The sequence below is a fragment of the Archocentrus centrarchus genome, chromosome 23 (genome assembly GCF_007364275.1).
Source record: "Archocentrus centrarchus isolate MPI-CPG fArcCen1 chromosome 23, fArcCen1, whole genome shotgun sequence".
NCBI lineage: Eukaryota > Metazoa > Chordata > Actinopteri > Cichliformes > Cichlidae > Archocentrus > Archocentrus centrarchus.
In genome coordinates, this window is record NC_044368.1 from 5,898,453 (window position 1) to 5,921,532 (window position 23,080).

Below are 23,080 nucleotides of genomic sequence, written 5' to 3' on the forward strand. Positions count from 1 at the left end.
GACAGGTTTTATAGGAACATGAAGATTCCTTTATAGGAAATTACTCACTTATTAAACTATAAATCACAATATTTGCTTTTGAAAGTGAAACACTGAGGATGGAACACATCCTCTATTGTTCTCCAGGAGGTTCATATAAAAGCTGATTATTATCTTTCAAGGTATATGCGTTATTAATAAGACAGAAATCCAAGCTTAAAGCTGAGCAGCGAGATGTTAAATTGGCCCAAAATTCAAGGGAGTTCTGCACTGCTGCACTTGTCCCTGGGATTTTGCTGCACCAGTGGGAACACCTCTCATAAAAAGGATGTTTCAAGCTAGAAAGGAAAAAAAAAAAAAATCACACTGACCTGCATCTGACAACACGGCCAGGCTGACCACGAATAAAAGCAACATATCTCCTTCAGTGCGGGAATAATCCAAAATATGTGAGGGAGAAAAGTGTGCCAAAAAATCCGCTGGAGTTATTCTGAAATCAAGGAGCTCATACACAGTGGCAAAGTTTAAAAAAACAAGACAAGTGCGCAGGGTTCAGATCCAGTGTGGACTTTCTCTTTCACTCAGCTGCGATCCAATAAGGCGATGATAACTCAGCCGTATGAAGGAACAGCATGATCCCGGACGGTGCGAGATGTCCCGCAGAGAGAGGAGAAGAGCCGAGGAGGAAAAGTGAACGGGTCTGCCCAGCTCGTCTGCTGCTCCGGGACCTGCAGCGTGGTTCATCTCCCTGCAGTGCGCGCCCGCTGCCCGCAGATCTGCTTCTAAGCAGCGCACGGAGACGCGGAGGTGGTGTAGTGACAGCGCTGTGCGCCAGCTCCGCCTCTCCCTCCGCATTTTTCTGCGACTTAAAGGAACATTCCAGTTTGTGCTCCCAGCCTCAACCGCACACCAGCGGGGTCCCAACACGAGGTTCCCGGGACCACCAGGGGGCCTTTATGAGGAGTTCAGGGAGTCCAAACTTTCTTTAAAGGAGCATTCTCTTATTTCCTGTTATATAAGTATGGATGATCATATTAAACAAATGAGTTTCAAATAATGAGGTCAGTGGTATGTACAAGAATTCTCTGTGAGCTATGAGTTCTAAACCAGGGGATCAAACATGTGGGCCAGAAGCCAGAACCAACCTGGCAGAGTCCAAGATTTTGACGTTTTTGTGTGCTGATTGGGTGCTTTATGTGGACATGTGAGCTCAATTTTGCAAGTCTTAACCACTGAAATTGTATTTACAGCATGTGAAAATGAAAGTTTTCCACAGGGCTCCATGCAGTTCTGTACCTTACTGCTCTATAAGTGGTGGAATTAGGTGGGTAAGTAGCAGCCAAAGAATGTGAAGTTCATCATTCTGCAGAGAGAAAGATTATTGACATGTGGTAGACATTCAAGACAGCTACCAGTCTTCTCAGGGGTGGATGTCCCAGCAAATTCATCCCATGACTGTGCAGTGCTCAGAGAAACTGCAAAAAACCCCCAAAGGCTACAGCTCAGACTCTACAGGCCTCAGTTAGCATGTTAAATGTTAAAGTTCATGACAGTGCAATTAGAAAAAGACTGAAGAAGTATGGTTTGTTTGGAAGGAATGCAGGAAAACACCTCTTCTCTCTAAAAAGAACATGCCAGCATGGTTTAGGTTTGCAAAGTTGCATCTAAGTCTTGAAACCACAAGACTTCTGGAACAATGTCCTTTGGAAACCCAAACACAGCACATCCGCACAAACTCCTCATACCAGCTGTCAGCACGGTGGTGGAGGGGTGATGATTTCGGCTTGTTTTGAAGCCACAGGCCCTAGACACCCTGCAGTCGAATATGATCTCTGTATACCACGTATTCTCGAGTCAAATGGGAGTCCGACAGCTAAAGCTCGGCTGAAATTGGGTCATGCAGCAAGACAACACAGCAGTAATCTACACCAGAATGGCTGAAAAAGGTGCTGCAAGGATCCGGTCAAAGTCCAGACCTCATCCTGTGGTGGGACCTTATAAGTGAGCTGTGCATAAAACAAAGGCACACAAACCTCAATGAATTGAAGCAAAACTGTAAAGAAGAGTGTCAACCAAAATTCCTCCAGAGCAACATGAGAGACAAAAATAAATTGATCACTTCAAGTTATGGCTGCTAAAGGCGGTCCTACAAGCGACTGAATCGTGGGATGCGTTTAGTTTTTCACAAGAGTGCACAGAGTACTGTTAAAACTTGCTCTTTCACGTATCTGTATATGGGCAACAACTGCACACCACTAGTCCTGACAGGGTTTGGACCCCCTGAGAAGGCCAGATAGAGCCTGATAAAAAGCCAAATAAACGAGCTCTCATATCCAAATTTCTGACTAATTGCCTTTGGATGCAGAAGCTGCTGACACACTCTAAATTACAGCCATTGGTTGCTTTGCTGAGCTTGAGCCTTTGTTGATGATGATATTATTGGTGTCCATAGAAAACCAATGAAATATCTAATAAAATGCAAGTCCTGCTTTCCACATAATGGCTGCTTAATAATAGCCCATAAAAGAAGAAGGAGGCAGGATGAGGGCATTCATACATGAGAAAAAAAAAGAAAAATATCAGCTTTAAACCAGCTTTAATACCTCAGAGGCAGAACCTCCAGCTTCCAGTCTGCATGAGTCATATGAAGGAACAGTGTGCAGGCTGCAGAGCGCCCTCCTGTGTTCAGCAGAGTTAGGAGAAAACCAAGTAAGAAGCTGATGTTGGAAACTGTTATTTCCTCTCCCGCCCATTTGGCTCAAGCTCCACTGAACCCAGCGTGGCTCTGGCTTCTCTGTCTGCTGTGTAATCGGACCGTGACCTGCTTTCTGAGCACCTGACCCGTGTCCAATAAGCACTGAGCCAAGTTAAACTATCTCACCTGTTCACTTTGTTCTGCCTGTCCTGGTTCAGCCACCGCCCACCCGGCTCTTTGTGGAGGAGAAAACTTCTCTTTCTCAGGGATTTAAGCCTGTTTCTAGGATTTTAGGCCATAAAGAAACGAGAGAGGTTTTCATCCTCCCAGCTTTTTGGCAAGAAAGTCGATTGAACAAATGTGCACTGTATTTCTTTTTTCTACACTCTTTGTGGTCGCTTTTCATTATTTTTGGCAGTTTGTTTTATCTCTTATCATTTTGTGGTCGTTTTTGTCTGTTTATAGTAATTTTATCATCTCTGCGGCCGTTTTGGGTCAGTTTCGAATTTCTTTTTGTTTGTTTTTGTCTGTTTGTGCTCATTTTTCACTCTTTTTGTTGTGGTTTTGGATTTCTTTGAGTTGAATTTGTAATCTCTGTAGTCGTGTTGCATATCTTGGAGCTCTTTTTTAAGGTACCATTCACATGGCATTTAAAAAAATCTTTTTTAGGTAAGTGTAGTAGAGGGTCTACCTGCTAATGCATCCGAGCCACTCAGCTATTTTCAGAGCTCCTTGTTGCTGTTTTGTGTCTTTCTGCCTTTTTTTTTCAGATCTATGAGGGACTTCAATTGACTTTCCATCAACTGATACCCACAAGTGGTTTCTGTGCTACTTAATGACCCTCTGATTCTGGTTTTGAGGCCACCACTCTGGTCTGAACTGGTATTTAGGCACAAGCCGTAGCTTTTTGGTGTGTGGTCAGTGAGCCCTTTGCTGCCCTACTCAGTGTTCATGTTTGTCTGAGTTTCGCCGTCTCTCACATTTCTTCTGTGGACTTCAAACTGCTGCTTGGAATCAGACTGGAAAGATTCAACATTCAGCAAAGCCATCTTTAACCAAATCAAGACCATAATAAGTAAAAGGCTGCAGCAACACTTCATGCAGCACTTTGTGGTCATTTTTTTTCAGCTTTTAAATCACTTTAAGTTGTTTATTATATATTTGTTTTGTATATAACCATATTTTTAATCCTGCTTGCTAGCTTGTAGTCTCACACTTCTAAAACTTTGAGTATCTGTTTTGAATCCCTTAATATATTTCCTCATTTTTTCATGTTTTGGTGGCAGTTTTGAACCTCTGATTGCTTTTGCTGCTGTGAGGGCACTTTCAATCTCTTCGCAGTGAAGCTGCAAGAAGGCAGTGAAGGTAGAGGAGTTTAAAAACCTGGAGTCAGCCATCCAAAGCAACAGACAGGTGAAGAAGAAAGTGCAGGCAGGGTGGAGCAGGTGGAGACGAGTGTCAGGGGTGATTTGTGACAGGAGAATAGCAGCAAGAGCGAAAGGGAAGGTTTACAAGATGTTAGTGAGACCTGCTTTGATGGATGGTTTGGAGATGGTGGCACTGACAGAAACATAGACATACATACATATGTATGTACGTACATCAGGGGGACAGCTCAGGGTGAGATGTGCATGTGCATGGACTGGTGTGCAGTAAAGATCTGACTGGCTGGAAATTGATTTTTTTGTAGTAATTTTTGGGGGTTCAGTGGACTTTCCATTAGCTGTTGCTACACAGAGGTTCAGATACAACTCAGACACATCTCCTTCATGCTGCAACAGACACAGAAACTGACTGACGGGACAGTTAATTACACAGAGGGCAGCTTATGAGCTAAATGATGTAAGGACACGAGTATTTCAAATATGCAAATAAAGCTCTGCTGCAATTTCAGAGGAATTTCTGGACAGAACGCAGCCTTTAACAGCAGGAAGTCAGGTGTTAGTTTTATTCATCGCATCAGGTTTGAACTTGCCAGATACTTTAGAAACTGTTCAACGCTTCAGCGCGGAAAAAAATGTGAACGCGTCAGACAGTTTGTGCCCGGAGTGAAATTACTGCTCAGACTTAGAGCCGGCCGACTCAGTTATTACTGTCATTTACCTTTTAGCCCTTAAACAGGTCACAGGGTTCACCTAGTGAGCAGTTTGTGAGTGACGAGCATGTCAAAGTGACATAAGTGGAGCAGGTGTTACAGTCAGAGGACAGTTCAACTGAGGGCAGGTGGAGGCACCAACAGTGATGCTGTCATTCGCTTTGAACAGTAAAAAGAGCACAACATTTACTAGCATAGCTTTTTAAGTATATTATCATGAAGCAAAAGGTGTCAATCAGCTGATCTACAGCTGTGGTCAGAAGTTCACAGACACTCATCATAGGCATCAATGTCATAGTAAATTTATGATTTCTTTGAACTGTTTGTTTTCCAGGGTGGATAATGGTTGTACATCTTTAATGAATCTAAAAACAAGAATTGGGTGCACACGTCTGAATTGATTTGTGACTTTCTCTGTTCCACACAAGCACAAAATATACTTACAGGCTCAAATATATACACACATGTCCCTTAGCAAGTTGCACCTCGATCAGACGCTTTTGTTAGTCATCAGTAAGCTTCTTCTAATTCTGGATGGATATTTGTCCACTCTTCTTGCCAGAATTCATTTAAATCGATTGGTTTCCTGGCACAGTCCACAAATTTTCAGCAGGGTGGAGGTCGGAGCTTTGGGAAGGCCATTACAGAAGCTTAATGTTGGCCTGCTTTATCCATTACAAAACCAGTTTTGATGTGTTTGGGATCATTGTCCTGTTGGAACACCCAGCTGTGCCCAAGTTTCAACTGTCTAGCTGTTGATTTGAGGTGAAGTTGAAGAATTTGGAGGTAGTCCTGCTCCTTCATTATTCCATCAACTTTGTGCAGTGTACCAGTACCACTGGCAGCAAAACAGCCCCAGATCATGATGCTACGATCACCATGCTTGACAGTTGGTGCAGTGTTTTTAGGTTTCAGAGGTTTAAAACTTCTTGTCATTGTGGCCAAATTGCTCAATCTTTGTCTCGTCTGACCATCAAACCTTTCTTCAGTGGGCATTTGGCTCGTTCATGTGGGCAGCTGCAAATTTCAGGTGAGCTTGAAGATGTTGATTTTGTTACTGGGGTTTCTTTCTTGGTCGACACCCTCTCAGTCCATGGCAATGTCAAACACGCTTCACTGTGGACACTGACACTGATGTTCCAGCAGTTTCCAGTTCACAGCAGGCCTCAGTCTTGGTGGTTCCTGAACATCCTAGCCAATTTCACGCGACCCAGTCATATGAATGGGTGAGTGTGTCCAAAATTTTGACTGGTACTGTATATGTTTGAGCCTGTATGTATACTGTGTGGATTAGAGAAAATACAAAACAAATTCAAACCTGTGCAACTGGTTCTTGTATTTTTAAAGTAAATAAAGATGTATGCTGTACAATCATACCACTGTGGAAAAAGAACAGTTCAAAGAAATCATTAAAAGCCCCAAATTACCATGACATTCATGCTGAGTGTGCTTCTGACCACAACTGCATATATTTCTGATTTAACATGTTTTTTTTTTGCACCACCTGCCTGCAGTGGATCATATTAAAGACTAAAAATGGTTGGAGGATACTTGCATCTAAAAAAAGAAAGAAAGATGAGAAGACAACAAGTTTTTTTATATTTTTTAGGTTTTTTTTTTAGTTTTTTATAGAATTTTGTAATGACAAAGGTTAAAAATATTTTTAACAAATCAACAGATAAAAAAGAAAACAAATATCTCAATTTCCCATCTGCACAGAGAAAAGAAAATATGAAAGGTGAATAAAAATAAGCAAACACTCTCACACACAATCACACAACTCTATTCAGGTCAAGTTTACTGAGATGTTTTCTCAGCCTTGCCTCTCTAAATTTGTCTCCAAACCGCTCCCGCTGCCCCCCAATGTACGTACACACATTAATACATATGTATGTATGACACCATCTCCAAGCCATACATCATAACAGGTCTCACTACCATCTTGTAAACTTTCCCTTTCACTCTTGCTGCTATGCTTCTGTCACAAATCACCCCTGACAGTCTCTCCACCCGCTCCAACCCTACCTGCCTCCATCTCTCTTGTGCACAATGCGTTGCTTTGAATGGCTGACCCCCGCTTTCTTCAAATCTCTCACGGTCTTAGATTTTTCTGTTTATAATAAGCAGGAAAAATAAATAGCGCCACTCGGTGCAGCGTCATCCTCTGACCGCTGGGTGGCGGTGTGTAAAAACACCTCAGAAAGCAAAGTGCAGGACTTCCGGTCGGCGGTAAAGCGTGTTCTGCTGCGAAACGTTATTGTGACGAAAGGAGACCAAACGTGTACTTTATAACCCACATTACTTATTTAATTTGGCTTACAATGGTGAGTAAGACTTGGAAACATTACATTTTAGCTTCGCCGGATATTTTGTGGGATGTTTTTGTCAGAAGCGCGCGGGGGACAGCGACTAGCTGGTTAGCAGCGGCTAGGCTAGCTTCTCATTCACAACTTTGAGCGAGTGAATAATTGAATGAACACAGCCTCGTGTTTAAGGTTTATCTACGGAGATATTAGCAGCTGGTTTGAATGCTTCTTGCTGTTTATAAGCCACGCGTGCGGCGCTTTTTGTTCGGCATGAATGCGTGGAGAGCGAGAGACTCGCACCAAACTTCATTTTGAAATTGTCTAATTTAGCTGCCACACGAGTATTTGGCCGCTAAACTAAATAATTCGATCGACATAAGCTTAAATATCTATTTTTTTTTAATCGTTGTTGTTCGTCTTTGTAAAACTGCACAAACTCTGAGAAGAAATGCGGAAAATGCGCGTATACTGTATCATAAAGTGTGGTGCTGTAGGCTGGGATCATGCAGGTTAGACCAGGAGCTCTGATACCTGTCAGAACATGCCACTACATGCAGTTTTATTTTGACAGGTACAAGTGATACGAGCCTGTTCATCAGCTTGATGTCTGAATTTCTCGTTTCTTGGTCTGCTTTTCCAGAGTTTACCTCTGAACCCGAAGCCTTTTCTGAACGGCCTGACAGGCAAACCAGTGATGGTGAAGCTGAAGTGGGGTATGGAGTACAAGGGTTACCTGGTGTCTGTGGACGGGTACATGAACATGCAGGTGAGATTCATTCAGCGACCCTACAACCCTCCCACCCTATATATTAGGTATTACTGTAAGAGAATCTGAGAGCCAACTTCAAAATAAAAGCTATTGTCAGGTAGATTTTAACATTAATCAACATGTTTTAGCCTCATTAACAGTATAACAAACCGTAAAATAAATAATGGTACAGAAATAAAAGTTAAAATTTCAACTTTTGGGGGCTGGCTTGAGTGCAGCAACTCTGGCAATTTCACTGTACAATTTGTCCATAGATTTACAGTCATGGAGTTTCTGTTAGTGGTGTGTAGAGTATAGAATATTTTAATGCCATCATGAAAAAGAAATCAAAATTAAATACATCCACACAACCATAACAATGAATAATCTTTATTAATTGGCAGAATTTAAAGTCAGTCCTTATCTTGCTGTGCCTCCTTTGCTCTCGGTGTATTTTAGCAAAGTTTGTTAGTGTTAAGATTTCCACAGCATAGCTGTAAAGTGCAGCTTTGACACTCCCATTTGGGCTTCCATCCATCCATATTTTTAACCACTTTTCAAGCTTAGAGTGCAGCTGTTGAGTGAAAGTAAGGGACATTTGGACTTATTATCCCAAACTTTGTGGCACAAATAAGATATCTTTGTCATTGCAGAGTACAATGAAATTTTGTTGGAGCCGTCCTCCAGGTGCCGACATAATAAAAACAAAATTCTATATAGATGAATAAGGATCTAGTATTTACAGTGAAAATGGCACATACCATAATATATGTATAACATTGGCTTTAAAGGCTAACATTTGAAGTAAATTAATTAATAGAAATGAAATTCAAAAGATATCTAAAGAAAATGTAAAAATAACTAATGTTATGAGTAAAATTCATCTGCATCTTTTTATTTGGTGTTTTTCTTTTTTGGCAAATGGATTAAACTCAGAATACAATCTGTTATTAAGCTCTTAAATATAAAACAGGTTTATTGTAATGTTTGTAAGAGAACACCGGTTATCTCGCCTGACCTTTAAACTTTGTTATATATGATTTCCCGACAGCTGGCAAACACAGAAGAGTATGTGGATGGAGCGTTGGCGGGACATCTCGGTGAGGTGCTCATCAGGTACGTAAACGACACTAGAAGCTTCTTTATGACTAAACTTTCTTTTTAGCGCTGCTCAGTAAAAATCAGATGCTAAAGCTGCAGAAAAGCAGGAGTGTGAAGTTTTCAGGCTTCAAGTTCGAATAACTTGTGTTAATAATTAAGTCAATGGTGTGAGAAAAGGCTTTCTTGTTACTTGTGTTTTACTTTGTGTTTGACCTCCACAGGTGCAATAATGTTTTGTACATCAGAGGTGTAGAAGAGGAGGAAGAGGACGGAGAGATGAGAGAGTGATGCCGAGTTGATGTGTGTTTGTGTTTTCACCATGTGAAACAAATGAACGTTTGGGGTTATTTCTGAAACAGCTTTTTTTGTCTTTTTTTTTTTTTTTTATTAAACTATATGTGATACCAATTTTATGTTGTGAGACAGACACAATAAAGTGATTATTGTACACTTTCTTAAAAAAAAAAGACTTGAGTGTTTGTGTGATTTTTGAATGATAAGGACCACCCCTTTTCTGTGCACTTTAAACTCTGCTCCTTGTCTCCTGGGTAAATATTTGCCTGTTTTCTAAACTGGCTTCCACACAGTCTCTCCTAAAGTCCAACTCTGGATGAGTCAAAATGTCCAGACCTTACAGGCTGCTGGTGAAAAATGCCAAACAGCTGGTTTTGATCTGCAAAAGCTCAGAGAAGTTCCTGACCAAAGAAGGGATACAAAATTTGTGTGTGATTGAAAACGGGAGCATTGTGATAGGAAGGTAAGTTTGTAACCTGCAATGCAAGTCAAATTAGATGGAAAAATAAATGATAAAGTTTATACGCATATTTTCAGGGCTTGAAATTTCATAGAGGGCCAGGATGGGCACAAAGTGAGGTTATTATACAGATGTCATTGATTTTTTTCACTAAAATGCACTCCTGTTTTTTTGGTGTGAGGATACAAATGCAGGAGTAGTAATTTATAATAAGTTGAAAGCATTTCTAAGATTTTACTGGTCTGGGCCATTTGAGATCAGACTGGAACACATGACAGTAATAAGGCACAGGTGACGATTGGGTAATAAGGACAAGTAAAATCAGGCACTGAGACTGTTAAGGATATGCTGTCAAAATAAAAATGCACATTACAGAATATTAAGATTTTTGAAGAGTAAATTTTTATTGTAGTGCTTTTAAAAATGGCATTAATTGTCATGCAAAATCTGAAAGTCTCTAAGCCGTGGATGCAGAGTCACTTCTACATTTGTGCGCTACAGTTAGGCAGGTTTAACCCTCAAGTGACCAAGCTGCTGCTGTCTGCGACAGATGCTCTGAAATGTTCTTTTATTATGTTTTTTTTTAAATGTAAAAAGGTTAATCTGACACCTTTGACAGGCATTAGGTTTTGGCCTCAACGCTTCTGCAGCAGTAACTCTCAAAGCTGTGGGTCTGTTAACGTCACAAAAAGCCCAAAGTTAAAGAAGAGGTTTTACAAAACTAGACTATGGACAAAAGTACTGGGCCACACCTCTTTAAACTCTGGTGTTTTCAGTCCCATTAGGTGTCTAAAATTACCTAGCCATGCCAGCTTAGGGTCATTTGAAAAGTGGTTTCGTTATGCTGTGATCAATGATCAATGATGCACATTAGAGCCCCCCACAGGCTGTAGTGACTCATGACATGTCCGAGAATAATGGGTGAGAATCTGTTTTGTGAGGCTCAGCTGTCACTGGTGCGAAGTGGTGCTTTAATGTCTGTGATTTCTCCTGCCAGTGATGGACTGATTAAAGCTGTGGGACCTGCAGAAACCATCAAATCTCAGTATGCAGAAGCTTTGTTTGACAAAGTGATCGATGCTACAGGAATGTGCGTCCTGCCTGGTGAGCGTGAGCTGTTTGCTTAATTAAGGCCTTCAACAATATTTCAGTTTTAATACTTTTAAGGCCTTTTTCATCAAACTCTTCAGCCTTTTACTTCCACCTCTGCTCTCAGTGATTATTAGCCTCTGAAAAAAAATCTTCAATTCAATTCAACTTTATTTCTATAGCGCAAAATCACAACAAGCAGTCGCCCCAAGGCGCTTTATATTATAAGGTAAAGACCCTACATTAATACAGAGCAAATCTTGTTTCAGGGTTGGTTGACGCTCACACGCATCCTGTCTGGGCTGGAGACCGGGTGCATGAATTTGCAATGAAGGTAAATTATTCTGCACGGTGTAGTATAATTTCACTTTAACATCTAAACTGATGCACAATGTTCCACCTGCAGCTGGCAGGTGCCACCTATATGGATGTGCACCGTGCCGGTGGAGGCATCCACTTCACAGTGGAGCACACTCGAGCCGCCACCGCCTCGGACCTCCTGGCGTCCCTCCGCAGCAGGTTGGTGCGGATGCAGCGAGCAGGCACCACCCTGGTGGAGTGCAAGAGCGGTTACGGCCTGGAGCTGCAGACCGAGCTTAAAATGCTGGAGGTGATCGAGGAGGTCCGGCGCTCCCTGCCCATAAACATCTCTTCAACCTACTGTGGAGCTCATGCAGTGCCCAAGTAAGTATTACTCATCTACCTTTGCTTTATATCCTGAAAAATCTTCACTGTGCCTGCTCTCCTCCTCTTCCTCCTCCTTCAGAGGGAAAACAGTGGCAGAAGCCACGGAGGACATCCTGCAGGTTCAGCTGCCGAGGCTGAAAGAAAAGTTGTCTGCTGGGACTCTCAGAGTCGACAACATCGATGTGTTTTGTGAGCAGGGAGTATTTGACCTCAGCTCGACTCGCTCCATCCTGCAGGCTGGCAAACAAATGGGCCTCAACATAAACTTCCACGGAGACGAGCTTCATCCCATGAACTCTGCTCAGGTATCTGCTGAAGCTGTATGAAGCATTTTTCTTCTATTCAGGGAAAACAAACTCACTTGTCTGTGTTTTTGTGTGCGCGCTGTAAGCAGCAGCCAACACATTTACCCTGAAAGTTAATATTCACCTCTATACCACTATATAACCTCCAGTTTCTGCTCACCAGACAAACAACACTCACAATATCCATGATACCAGCTATAGTTTCCAACTTTATGCATCTGTTTGTCCCCTGAAAGCAAACATGCTTCATTACCATCACTATTAAATCCAACCTTACACCCCGTTACATTTGGCATATGCTCCGGATCTCCCTAAAGTTGGATAAGTGAGAAAACAGATGAATGGCTGCATGAATAAATCCCAAAGAACGAATGTGGGGCATGGTGGTCGTCTTACACGGAGAACAAACACACACACAAACGCTGCAGGATATGTAGGCGCAGTGCCTACACAGCTGATGTTCTGACAATTACAGAAAAGACACTAAAAAAGAGTTTTGGGACCAAACACAGGTGAGTGGCACAGAAACTTTTGGAGATTTATCCGAAACCTCACTGCTGATTTGTTTATTATTAATCCTCTGGAGTCCTCACAATATTACCCTTGTTAAACAGAGTGTGTGTGTGTGTTTGTGTCAGCTGGGGGCAGAGCTCGGAGCCTTAGCCATCAGTCACCTGGAGGAGGTCACAGATGAAGGCATTGCTGCCATGGCCAAAGCAAAAACCGCTGCAGTCCTCCTGCCAACTACAGCTTATATTCTCCGGTATTGTAACACACAGGGAAATATCCCCCTTGCCAACATACACACACACACACACACACACACACACACACACACACACACACACACACACACGGCCGTGAGCTTTCAAATAATATGTGCGCGCACATTTAGGTTGCCCCAGCCTCGGGCCAGAGACATGCTGGATGCCGGAGTAATCGTAGCCCTCGGGAGCGACTTCAACCCCAATGCCTACTGCTGCTCCATGGTGAGTGAGGGAGGTTTGTCTCCTCCTTCCCCTCTGTTACAACCACACGCTGTATATAAAAGATGGATGTAACTGTTGCGACAACACCCACGAAGCTCAAACGTTACGTTTTGGCTCCCATTTTGTTGGTTTTTTTTGAAGCCACAATGATGAGTTATCTTACAAAGAGGCCCAAGGCATTTTCAGAAGCCTGCTGCAAACATGCTTTTCAGTCCTGTAAAGTTGAACATTTTAATGCGAGTCTGCGGGGGGGTCGACTCGCTTCTTGAGCCAGCCTCAAGTGGCCATTAAATGAACTGCAGTTTTCCGCACTTGCTTCATTTTTCGGCCCCGGAGGTTGCGACATGCTTACATCCTTCACATGTTTTTCCTCAGCCGATAGTGATGCACCTGGCTTGCGTTAACATGAGGATGTCTATGCCGGAGGCTTTGGCCGCGGCCACCATCAACGCAGCCTACGCCCTCGGGCGCTCCCACACACATGGATCCCTGGAGGTCAACAAGCACGGAGACCTGCTGCTCCTCAACGCCACACGGTAATCCATCGACGATAGATAAAGATGTGAAGACCAGTTTTATGTTTTTAAATTTAACACAGTTAACAATTAACAACTGTACATTTCTATTTTTTTTCTATTAAATAGCCTTTTTGTGTGACAGCTGTGTAGTTTTCAGCTGAAATGCTGATGGGTAAACCAGATCCTGTCCTCTGTGTCTGACTGCAGGTGGGAGCACCTGATTTACCAGCTGGGAGGACATCAGGAGATCATCCGTTACGTTGTCATCAAAGGGAACGTCGTCTACGACAACGACAAAATCCTGGACTTGTAATCGTGAAATAGTGTTAATGCAGTGAACTAAAACGAATGTACATTCTAAATGTGAAAAGACAAAGGATATTGTGCGCTTACAGAACTAGCTAAAATAAAATAAAAGTTTTAGTCTTTGTCACAGTGGTCAAACTTGTCAACCCAATAAGCACTGTGCAGATTTATATTTAAACTGGGGTGTCTACATTACATCCACAGTTGTGTTTGTATTGGAATATCCAGTCTGGACTCCCAAATATGACCCAGTCACCCTACTATCCTCCTCTGTCCCTCCTTCACTACGACTGTGAATCCACCCACCCCACCCCGCCTGCACTCTCTTATCCACTGTCTGTTGCTTTGAATGGTTGACCCCAGGTATTTAAACTCATCTACCTTCACTACCTCTACTCCTTGCTTGTTCACCTTTCCACCTGTCTCCCTCTCATTCACACACACATATTCCGTCTTGCTTCTATTGACTGCCATTCCTCTTCTCTCCAGATCATTCCTCCATCTCTCCAGGGTCTCGTCCACTACTTGCCTACTCTCCCTACAGATCACATCATCTGCAAGCATCATAGTCAGCCTGTCCATCACCACTGCAAACAAGAAGGGGCTCAGAACTGATCCCTGTTGTAACCCCCACCCCCATGTTGAACCCATCTGTCACTCCTGCCTCACACTTCCCATCTTCCCACACTGTCCTGCACCACCCTCACATACTTCTCTGCCACTCCTGACTTCCTCATGCAGTTCCTCTCAGCACCCTATCATCACAGTGCAACTCCTTCTGACCTCTGTACTTCTCCATCAGCACTCTCAAAGCAAACGTTGCACATGTAGTGCTCTCTCTGGGCATGAAGCCATACTGCTGCTCACTGATCATCACCTCGCTCCTTACATCTACTCTCCCTCTCTCATATCAGCCAGCTCTCTCCCTTTGCCAATCATAGTCCCTACATTTAAAGTCCCTGATCTTACTGTACTTCCACGCTCACACCTTTCCTTCTCACTGCCTCCTAGCAAACCTTTCCTCTTCCTTTGTGCTACTGTTGGCCAAAGATAGTTACCACCAGCACCAGGCAGTCACTGTTAACCCAGCCCCTATCTAGTTTTTAAAAAAAAAAAAAATAAAGTGGGCAAACGCTTGCAACCCCTACTCTAGATCAATGTTAGATGGAAAGCTGATTCGGGAGAAATATTTTGCCCCCTCTGGTCTGACCTTTGTTAAGCCTGAAGCGACCCGATGCTGGTTTTATCAGTAGATTGCTTAAACAAAAGCAAGTGTGTCAGTGATTATCACCTGGAACAAAAATCACATCAAACCGCATTTCTGTAGAGTGCTCTTTGTCTTTATTGAACATGTTAGTACACAACGCTCGCTTTATCAAGTACCCCCCCCCCCCCCGCATGGCTTTTAACCTGATAAATCATTCTCAGTCTTTTCTCTCTGTTCTGATTGTCCTTGTGTTATTTTACATGAAAAAAACACATTATATTGTGATTAAAAAAGGCTAACTATTTAAAAAAAGCTATTTAAATGCTATTCACAACAATAACTGGGTGCAGAGATGAAAAAAAGATCAAAGGCTGTAGTGGCACACATAGTAACTGTTTTTTTTAACTATAAAGATAATATATTTTATGTGCTCAAAGCTTAGATTATGAAACACCTCCGTTAATCCCCTCAGGCTTCATACTTCTTCCCTGCCCGGTGGATCTGTTGGTAAAGTGTCATGGAGAAAGCCATACCGAGCAGCTGAAAATAGAAAAACACTCCAGTTAGACCCAGAGGCCTGAACTATGAAGCGGGATTCAGTGCTCAGAGAGTTAATGTTAGAGTTACAAAGGTGATTCCCTTCTTACCCACATAACCAGCAGACCTAACCTGTTAATGTTCCAGATAAGACATCGTTTACTGATCCAGTCAGTTCCCTGCAAGATTGTATCACTATTCCCGGAAGATCTTCAGTCCTCACATAAGACGATAAGACGAGTTTTATGGGACAGTTAAGTTTTTGTCTCTCTCTCAAAACGCATGAGTAAGAAAAACAGATTCTTTGGAGCAGCTTATTTCCTGCTGGCTGCAAAGTATTATTGTTCTTTGAGCCTTAATATACTGATATGATGACATACCTGGCAATTTGAGGATTCTAGGTGACATCTTAAGATTTTCAGAAAATGTGACCTCTGACCTTGAGGTGATTTTAAGTAGACGCGTCTATGGTATCAATTTGAACATCGTAGTTCACATCGTTCTCGAGTTACTGCGTTCACAAAGTCAAAAGTTTGCTGCCCACTCACCCGGCGGGGTGACGACAATACCCCCATCAGCTTTTCAGGCTGAGCAGTAAAATCTTAAATCTAGCCCACCTTCAACTGTAGGAACCCTGACAAAGTTAAAAAACTATATCCTGGATATGTTGAACTTGCACCTGTGAGTTTGAAAATTTTGGATTAAGCACCAGATAAAGAGCCGCTCACCTGTATGACCAACACACACATAGCGATGGTCCCCAGAAGGTGTTTGTTGTGATCCAGCCACTCCTCGACCTTCTCATAGCAGCCCTGTACACAGGAAGGAAACCAGATCATCAGAAAACCTTCGCTCACTGAGCAAAAACGCTTTACTGAGTTTATTCTGAGTAGCAACATTTTCTTTTGTTCCTTTTTGGTTACATTAGGCATTAAATGTCTGATGGAACTCAAACACAGCCTAAAGCCTCTTTTAATGCCAATAAAAGGAAAACACACACTACATGTAGACACACAAATCTCTTATTGTGGTGGTGCTTGCAGACTAGCAACAAGCAAAAACACAGTGGGCACGTTTGCAAGTTTCACTCCTACAATTTCAATTTCATTTCAGTGAGGTTTCGTCAACTAAACAAAGGCAACTGTTGTAACAATGGCAATAAATAGCTTAAACTACATGTTTAAGGTTTGTCACACAGGGCTAGAGACTCAGCCTGGGGAGAAATGTGCATTTTCCAACAGGCTGGCAGGTGGTTGCTGACCAGTATTTAGGCCTGTTTGATTACACAGTTGCCAACTGCAGCAAACAGGAAGAAATAGTATTTTCAGTGACAGATTTTAGTAGGAAAAAAAATTATCCAACCAATTTGGGATTTCTCTCTAAGGGAAAGACCAGGCCTTTTCCTTAGAGATAGGGTGAGGAGTGCAGCCATTCAGGAGGGACTCAAAGCTTCTCTGCTTAGGCTGCTGCCCCCACGACCCGACCCCGGATAAGCGGAAGAAAATGGATGGATGGAATTTGGGATTTCATTTACTGAGACATATCGAATTTATCAAATGATAAACAAAATGTACAGGTCACCAGTCTGTCACAGGGCCAACACAGAGAGACAGACACACACACCTACAGGCAATTTAGAATCACCAATTAACCTAACCCCACTAATTGCCTATCTATGGACTGAGGGAGGAAGCCAGAGTACCTGGGAAGAACATGCAAACTACCTTTCTTTTGATAGTACTTTAAATGTCTGCCAGAAAACCCGTTTCCTCCTTTCTTAAGACTTGCTGACAACAGGAAGAATAAAGAATTATAATTATTGATAACTTCACTGACCCGTGTCCAGAAGGCATTGGAGGCGTTGCGTCCACAGTCCGGGTAAACCTGCTGGCAGCAGCGGTCAGGAACCACGTTTTCATGTAGCGCGGAGTACCAGTCGCGGTGGTTCATCACACCACAACACTTCCACTGGAGAAAATGAAAGAGTGAATTACTTCATTAATTTAACAAGCAACACCAAAGCTGGATTAAAAAGAGCTTCCTGTAATGTGCCCGCACACCTCTCCCTGTATGGTGCTCCATGCATCCCTCAGGCCTGCGTTGTTGTCCGTGTTGTACAGCACCAGCCCTTCTTTCAGGTCCCGTCTGGCATTTTCACTCACCTGTGCAGACAGAGGCAGAGAGGTGGATCATGGGATATGTAGGCACACTCAGCTACAGCTGGGGCGGATCATTAAAAAATAGGAATGTTCGTGTTTTGCAGTCTTACCTTGTCGGTGTAGACGAAGAACAGGATGAGGAGGATAAGTTCGGCCAACAGGATGATCAGCAGAACGATGAAGAACTGATTAAAAGGAGAAAAGTGCTGAAATAAGATGAAATAAAAGTTCATATATAACAAATATTGTAATATACTCACACTCAGCAGGAGGCACTTATTCTCCTTGATGGCACCCAAGCAGCCCAGGAACCCCGTCACCATGACCACAGTGCCGAGGGTGATGATGAGATTGGCGGCAGAGAGCGAGGGGAAGGAGGGAGACAGGGTGGCGAAGCTGCCCTGAGAAACCGACAGCCACACGCCGACACCCAGCAGTCCACAGCCTCCCAGCTGAAACGCACACAGGAAACTCAGACACTTCCTGCTGATTTACTGATGATAAAGTCTTTTAATCTGTGTGTTGATCTTACTGCTGCCTCACTGAGTGTGGCAAAATTACCCAGAAGAGGAGGTTGAAGAGGAAGAGCATGTACTTCACGCAGCAGATGCAGCCGCGAGCCATGACTAAACCAACAGGCACTGAAGAAAAAAAAAAAAAGATATTAAAGTTTAAATGGATCTATTCTGCTCATTTACAGCTCCATGCTTTTATTCTACTAGAGCAGCTCTGCATCATTCACAGTTCAAAATAATCCTCATTTATCTTGGTGCAGCCCCTCAGCACATCCAGGCTTTTTTACTCACTCCGCCTTTAAGGCTACTTTCTTCTGACTGGTTGCCTCTTTCAAACAGAAGATTTGAGTAGCTCATGGAGCTATTACATCATATAGAGCCAAGAGTAGAAAAAAACTGCTCTGAAACCCAGTTTCTAGAGCAGTCTGAAGCACGAGTGCTATACAAACACTGACTTCATTTTGCTGTATTTAACCTGAGTATTCAACATTATAACAATATATAACAAATGGGTCCATGTTAAGCAGTGTCCAACATGATGCTTTATCCCCACAGCCTCCCTTGGCCGGCAGATTATTTTAATTGATATTCTTGATATTCAAACTTTGGAGTTAATGCTTCGTCAGTATACATATTAACAGTCTAAATCTCTATAATAATGTGCTGCCAGTGCAGGCCTTTTTGAACTCCTTTTATGGTCAACTTCCTGGAGGAATGTGCCAAGCATGGTACGGAATAGGGGGAGTTTTGTTTGCATTTTGAAGGATGTGTTGATTTTAAACAGTTAAAGAACAGAACAAATCTGAGTCGTATTCCTGCTGTGTTTTCCACACCACTAAGAACAGCCTCTCTATTCAGTTAGTCTCATACGTTTCCTTTAACACGACAGATTATTGACAGCAAAAATAAATACTAACAGCTTAACAGGTGAACTCATAACTGGCTGGTGGACTAGCCGCAGAATATTTTATCCTCTATGTGACAAGAAACACACAATCACAATCTGCTTTGATGCACATTATGTAACACTGACTGTAAACTGTTTTCTCTGGAGGGCCTCGCAGTGAAGCCACAACACAGCAAAGAGGAGACAAACTTACCACTTGAACAAGCAGGAAGAACGCAAGAGCTCTAATGGTGTCCCTGCGACACACAAATGTACATGAGTATTAACACTGCAACAGGGCGCCTGCAGGGAGAAACAAGGCATACCACTTTAATCTAAGTTTAGCTTACACACAAACACACTGACGTCACTTAAGAATGAACAGTGTGGTAAAACAAAGCATGTGGTTGAGTTTAATAACATTTTTAAATGTGTTTTGTTTATTAATGTTACACCCCCCCAAATATTATTGTTTGATATGCCTCTGGCTTATATTTCCCCTGTTACCATTTGAAAAATATGAAAACAGCCTGAAAGTGTTTTAGCCAAAGTATAAAGGACCAACTTAATACTTCAAAATTATGATCAAAACTAAATTAGAGGTGGTTTAAATTTATATTTCCTGGAAAAACTATAAACACAATGCACACTACATTTAACAGATTTTAAGGTCTCTTACTTGTAAAACTGTATTTGAGATATTACAAACTTTTTAAGGACCTGCATCAACCCTTTAAACTGTAAAAACACAGTAAGTGTTATTTCGGTTGACAGACACCTGACTAATAACACAACTGCTCCAAGTCCAAGTACCTTCTAAATTATGTTTTGGGTGGTGTCTTTCCCGGTCTCTCCACCACCAAAATTAAAAGCAGAAAACTGGAAAGCGACATTACTCACAGGAAGTGCTGTCCTTTGAGGACCAGCAGCCACAGACTACACAGTCTAACTTTAGGTGTCTCGATCTTATTAGTAATATTGGTAAACACAGAATTCAGGCTGCAAGTACGGCTGCCGGTTTATGCCAAATTTATGTTTATGTCTTATTGGCTTTCTGGGAGATTTAAAACGTCATTTGAAAGTATACAGGAGAACACAACTGATGCTCTTTTGTTTCTGTATATAACTCGTACTGGAAAATGTGTGTTCTCTAAAAGGCAAGTGTGATGTAATCCCATGTGGGGTCAACCAGACATGAATGAAATAAAAATTTAATATCCAAAAGAGACTATTCTCGGTCACAAAGCTAAAGGAAACACAGGGTTTTTCTTTTTGGAGAAGTCACTGAATACATGAATTAACCGAAGACCATAAGTGTATGTTATTTGAATGGTTGTTTACATGTCAAACAGCATTTAGCTAGATGCTGATCATCTCAGCACCTTTTCTTCATTGTGCCTTTAACATCCACAGAAATGGAGGGACCTTTGAGACTCAATGTTGGCACTGAAGGATCAATGATATGATGGAAAAGAACCAAGAAAAAAGACACTAGAACACTAGATCCCATTCTTTTTCCTCATTAGAGCAACAAAATATTAAAATGTGGCTGAATGTCATAATTAAAATACAACATTTGAAAAGCATTTGCAATTCTTGGGGGTGATTATTGTTATTAATTGGTAACAGGCTATCCAGATCTGGATGTATTTCATTTTGGAAATATTCTTTGTCATTGTGAGATGGAGCTAAATTAGACGCATATCCAATTAAAACATCACAAAACAGTGTAGATCCAGATATTCTTCAGCATCCACAAATTCAATTCATGCCTGGTGCAGGTATGCAGTCTCTTGTTATTCATAATTACTAACATTATTCTAGAAGAACCATTAAGAAGATTTAAGTTTAGGAAATTGCTCGCAAGTTACTTTTACTTAAATATATCGTATTTTTGATTTATTTTTTGAATTTGGTTCAGTTCTTATGACACAAATCAACAGTACGGGCGCCAACTACTTAACTTTTGTATTGTGAAAGTAACACGAGTGGACTTACTTTACTACACTGCATCTGCATATTCAGAAATAAGTGTTTTACAAAACTGTCAAGTTGTATAGCAATATGTCTTAGTTATTTTTACTGGTAAATTGTAGTTTACAAAATTTGTTTTTTGTTACAAAATTAACATCTTGCTACATTAAATAAGACCCGAAACTAGCAACTGGGAGCATAACGTCATTAAAAAAGCTTTTACTGAGGTCACAAACAAATCAGGGGAGTCAAAGGTCGCGTTCCCATTGACTGCCATGAAACTGGAAGCTTATTTGCGTCCAGAGGAGTCGCCCCCTGCTGGCTTTTACATATAAAAACAATCTTCAATGTCACGTTCAGACGTCTGGTCCACAAATTCATATTTATATTTTAAAATATAAACTTTCAGGACTCTTTAAAAACTTTTTTCTTTTAATTAAAAAAAAAGTGGTGTAACAAAGTAATAAAAATCTGGAAGCTCCGTGTTTATATCTATAATAAATCAGATTTATGTATCCCAATCATTTTTGCCCGTTAGTGGGTCCTTTCTCATGCCCTCTGACTCACAGAAAACATCTGGAACAGCAGCTCCCTTACTTAAACACAAACCGAGTGCATGAAATCCCCGTTTCGACGTGTTTTAACCGGTACGAGCCGTTTGTTGTTGTTTTTTTAGACAAAGTGGGATCCTCTTCCCGAGTGACGTAATCGGCCCAACTTCAGTTTGCGGTTTTCCTGAAGTTTGCGCTAAAAAAAAACAACAACAAAAAATTAAAGAAAAGAAAAAAAAACCCGGACAAAACTGTGCAGTTTTAAACCCACCAGTTTTATACTTTAACGACAACAAAACACGCTAACGTTTGCCTACACGAAACTAACCCACTTCCCTGCGGATCAGGCCGTGATTCTGTGCGTGTCCATGCCGTAGGGAAAGAGAAGAGGAGGAAAAAAAGAGGGGATCAGTTTCCTACCGCTGACTATGAACTGGCGCTCATCTCCCCGCTAACGACTGGAGGTCCGCATGCTGCTCTGCCTCACCGCATCGGCGGCTTTTAACACACAAATCCTGCAGTTGGAAGCTACGAAGTCCGCTCGGAAGTTTCCTCTATGGCTGGAGGAGGAGGAGGAGGATGTTTGGGGAGAAGGCGGAGCACAGCGACCCGGAGTGGAGGTGTGGCTGTCGGGGGAAGGGAGGAGACCCCGACTGAGTGTTAAAATAGTGCAGATAGTTTCCTATCATGGATCCATCAGTAGGATTTATCGACCACAGATGAAGTCCAGAAGAGGGATGACCTAGTGGTACTGAAACACTGTAAGAGCCCATAATAACTAATATGATATAAACAACCAGATCTCAGTTTATATGTTCAAATACTAAGATCCGCAATAACAAAACGAAAAACAAATAATGCAAAACGTTCACATTTATACCGATCTAAGTTATAAATACAGTGTATTAAAGTTACATATACGTCCATAGGTTTTTTTGAACATGACAGGTTTTGTTGTTATGTCTCTGTACGCCACTAGACTGGATTTTATATCAAACTGTAACAATGTAACTGAAGTAAACTCTCAGCTATAATTCAAAGGGCTCAACACAAGGATTGCAGTAACCATTTAGCCATTTTTATACACAGTATCAAAGTGCGCCATTTTCAGAGGTTTCAGAGTAGCCTGATTTTAAATATGAGGATAGTATTTGATACTTGGATGAAAATCCTTTGCTGTCAATGACTCCCTGACAGAGGCGGGAAGTACAAATACTTCGTTACTGTACTTAAGTAGATTTTTCAGGTATCTGTACTTTACTTAATTATTTATTTTTCTGACTACTTTTTACTTTTACTTCCTACATTTTTACACAAGTATCTGTACTTTCTACTTCTTACATTTTCAAACAGACTCGTTACTTTTTAACACGTCAGAGAGAAGTTTGCATTTCCGGTCAGTGCGCCGTCAAACATCAAACGATCTGAGCCTAAACGGAGGAATAATAACACATAAGAGACAATCGTACTGGCGTATCCTCCATCATCGGGGCTGATCTCGTACAAAGGGATTAAATACGCAACCCCATATAATTAATGTATCATTTATAGCGCTATAATCAGGGGGCCGGACCGAGTCCGTAAGTTGCGCTGCGGCACATAAACAGCTTAGCTAGCGCTACTGAAGAGGAGCGAGCATGAAGGGAGTAACGTGTGGCAGGTAAATGCAACGTTTCTAA

General features: G+C 41.9%; 4 protein-coding genes across 7 annotated transcripts in view; 2 read left to right on the forward strand and 2 right to left on the reverse strand.

Moving 5' to 3' along the window:
- ntn4 (netrin 4) overlaps positions 1 to 796 on the reverse strand; it is a 32,733-nt gene extending 31,937 nt beyond the window's left edge. Inside the window, exon 1 of the mRNA XM_030720187.1 lies at positions 351 to 796. Coding sequence (XP_030576047.1) covers positions 351 to 396 — 46 coding nt within the window. The 5' untranslated portion in view covers positions 397 to 796. The remainder of the gene's footprint in view (positions 1 to 350) is intronic.
- Positions 797 to 6,971: 6,175 nt separating this feature from the next.
- On the forward strand, positions 6,972 to 9,364 carry snrpf (small nuclear ribonucleoprotein polypeptide F). Its single transcript, XM_030720208.1, has 4 exons — positions 6,972 to 7,093; positions 7,716 to 7,841; positions 8,875 to 8,939; positions 9,146 to 9,364. The coding sequence occupies exons 1-4, from the start codon at positions 7,091 to 7,093 to the stop codon at positions 9,210 to 9,212; spliced, it is 261 nt and encodes an 86-aa protein (XP_030576068.1). The 5' UTR covers positions 6,972 to 7,090; the 3' UTR covers positions 9,213 to 9,364.
- Positions 9,365 to 9,497: 133 nt separating this feature from the next.
- amdhd1 (amidohydrolase domain containing 1) lies at positions 9,498 to 14,907 on the forward strand. Of its 2 annotated transcripts, none has more exons than XM_030720204.1 (9): positions 9,498 to 9,681; positions 10,676 to 10,782; positions 11,037 to 11,101; positions 11,174 to 11,451; positions 11,534 to 11,759; positions 12,398 to 12,522; positions 12,655 to 12,748; positions 13,124 to 13,276; positions 14,290 to 14,907. In XM_030720204.1, exons 1-9 carry the CDS (start codon positions 9,545 to 9,547, stop codon positions 14,401 to 14,403), a joined length of 1,299 nt encoding a protein of 432 aa, XP_030576064.1. In that variant the 5' UTR covers positions 9,498 to 9,544; the 3' UTR covers positions 14,404 to 14,907. The 2 variants fall into 2 exon arrangements, with proteins under 2 accessions (XP_030576064.1, XP_030576062.1); XM_030720202.1 differs by lacking the exon at positions 14,290 to 14,907 and adding an exon at positions 13,474 to 13,697 and having other exon boundaries at positions 13,124 to 13,284.
- A 65-nt stretch (positions 14,908 to 14,972) lies between these two features.
- Positions 14,973 to 21,999, reverse strand: LOC115773460 (tetraspanin-9). Of its 3 annotated transcripts, none has more exons than XM_030720205.1 (9): positions 21,822 to 21,999; positions 19,091 to 19,133; positions 18,037 to 18,116; positions 17,736 to 17,927; positions 17,586 to 17,660; positions 17,377 to 17,478; positions 17,153 to 17,284; positions 16,045 to 16,128; positions 14,973 to 15,319 (listed from the first exon to the last, which is right to left on the reverse strand). In XM_030720205.1, the coding sequence occupies exons 3-9, from the start codon at positions 18,097 to 18,099 to the stop codon at positions 15,248 to 15,250; spliced, it is 720 nt and encodes a 239-aa protein (XP_030576065.1). In that variant the 5' UTR covers positions 18,100 to 18,116; positions 19,091 to 19,133; positions 21,822 to 21,999; the 3' UTR covers positions 14,973 to 15,247. The 3 variants fall into 3 exon arrangements, with proteins under 3 accessions (XP_030576065.1, XP_030576066.1, XP_030576067.1); XM_030720206.1 differs by having other exon boundaries at positions 19,091 to 19,179; XM_030720207.1 differs by lacking the exon at positions 19,091 to 19,133.
- Between the last annotated feature and the right edge of the window lie 1,081 nt (positions 22,000 to 23,080).

Bases quoted from the DNA above. Each gene is read 5' to 3' on its own strand.
- snrpf (XM_030720208.1), top strand. The intron at 7,842-8,874 runs GTGAGATTCATT...ATTTCCCGACAG, and splicing joins ACGGGTACATGAACATGCAG to CTGGCAAACACAGAAGAGTA. The intron at 8,940-9,145 runs GTACGTAAACGA...TGACCTCCACAG, and splicing joins CTCGGTGAGGTGCTCATCAG to GTGCAATAATGTTTTGTACA.
- amdhd1 (XM_030720204.1), top strand. From the start codon at position 9,545: ATGTCCAGACCTTACAGGCTGCTGGTGAAAAATGCCAAACAGCTGGTT. The intron at 11,102-11,173 runs GTAAATTATTCT...TTCCACCTGCAG, and splicing joins TGCATGAATTTGCAATGAAG to CTGGCAGGTGCCACCTATAT. The intron at 12,523-12,654 runs GTATTGTAACAC...GCGCACATTTAG, and splicing joins ACTACAGCTTATATTCTCCG to GTTGCCCCAGCCTCGGGCCA.
- LOC115773460 (XM_030720207.1), bottom strand. From the start codon at position 18,099: ATGGCTCGCGGCTGCATCTGCTGCGTGAAGTACATGCTCTTCCTCTTC. The intron at 17,479-17,585 runs GTAAGACTGCAA...CTGTCTGCACAG, and splicing joins TCTTCGTCTACACCGACAAG to GTGAGTGAAAATGCCAGACG. The intron at 17,285-17,376 runs GTGTGCGGGCAC...CATTTTCTCCAG, and splicing joins GGAGCACCATACAGGGAGAG to TGGAAGTGTTGTGGTGTGAT.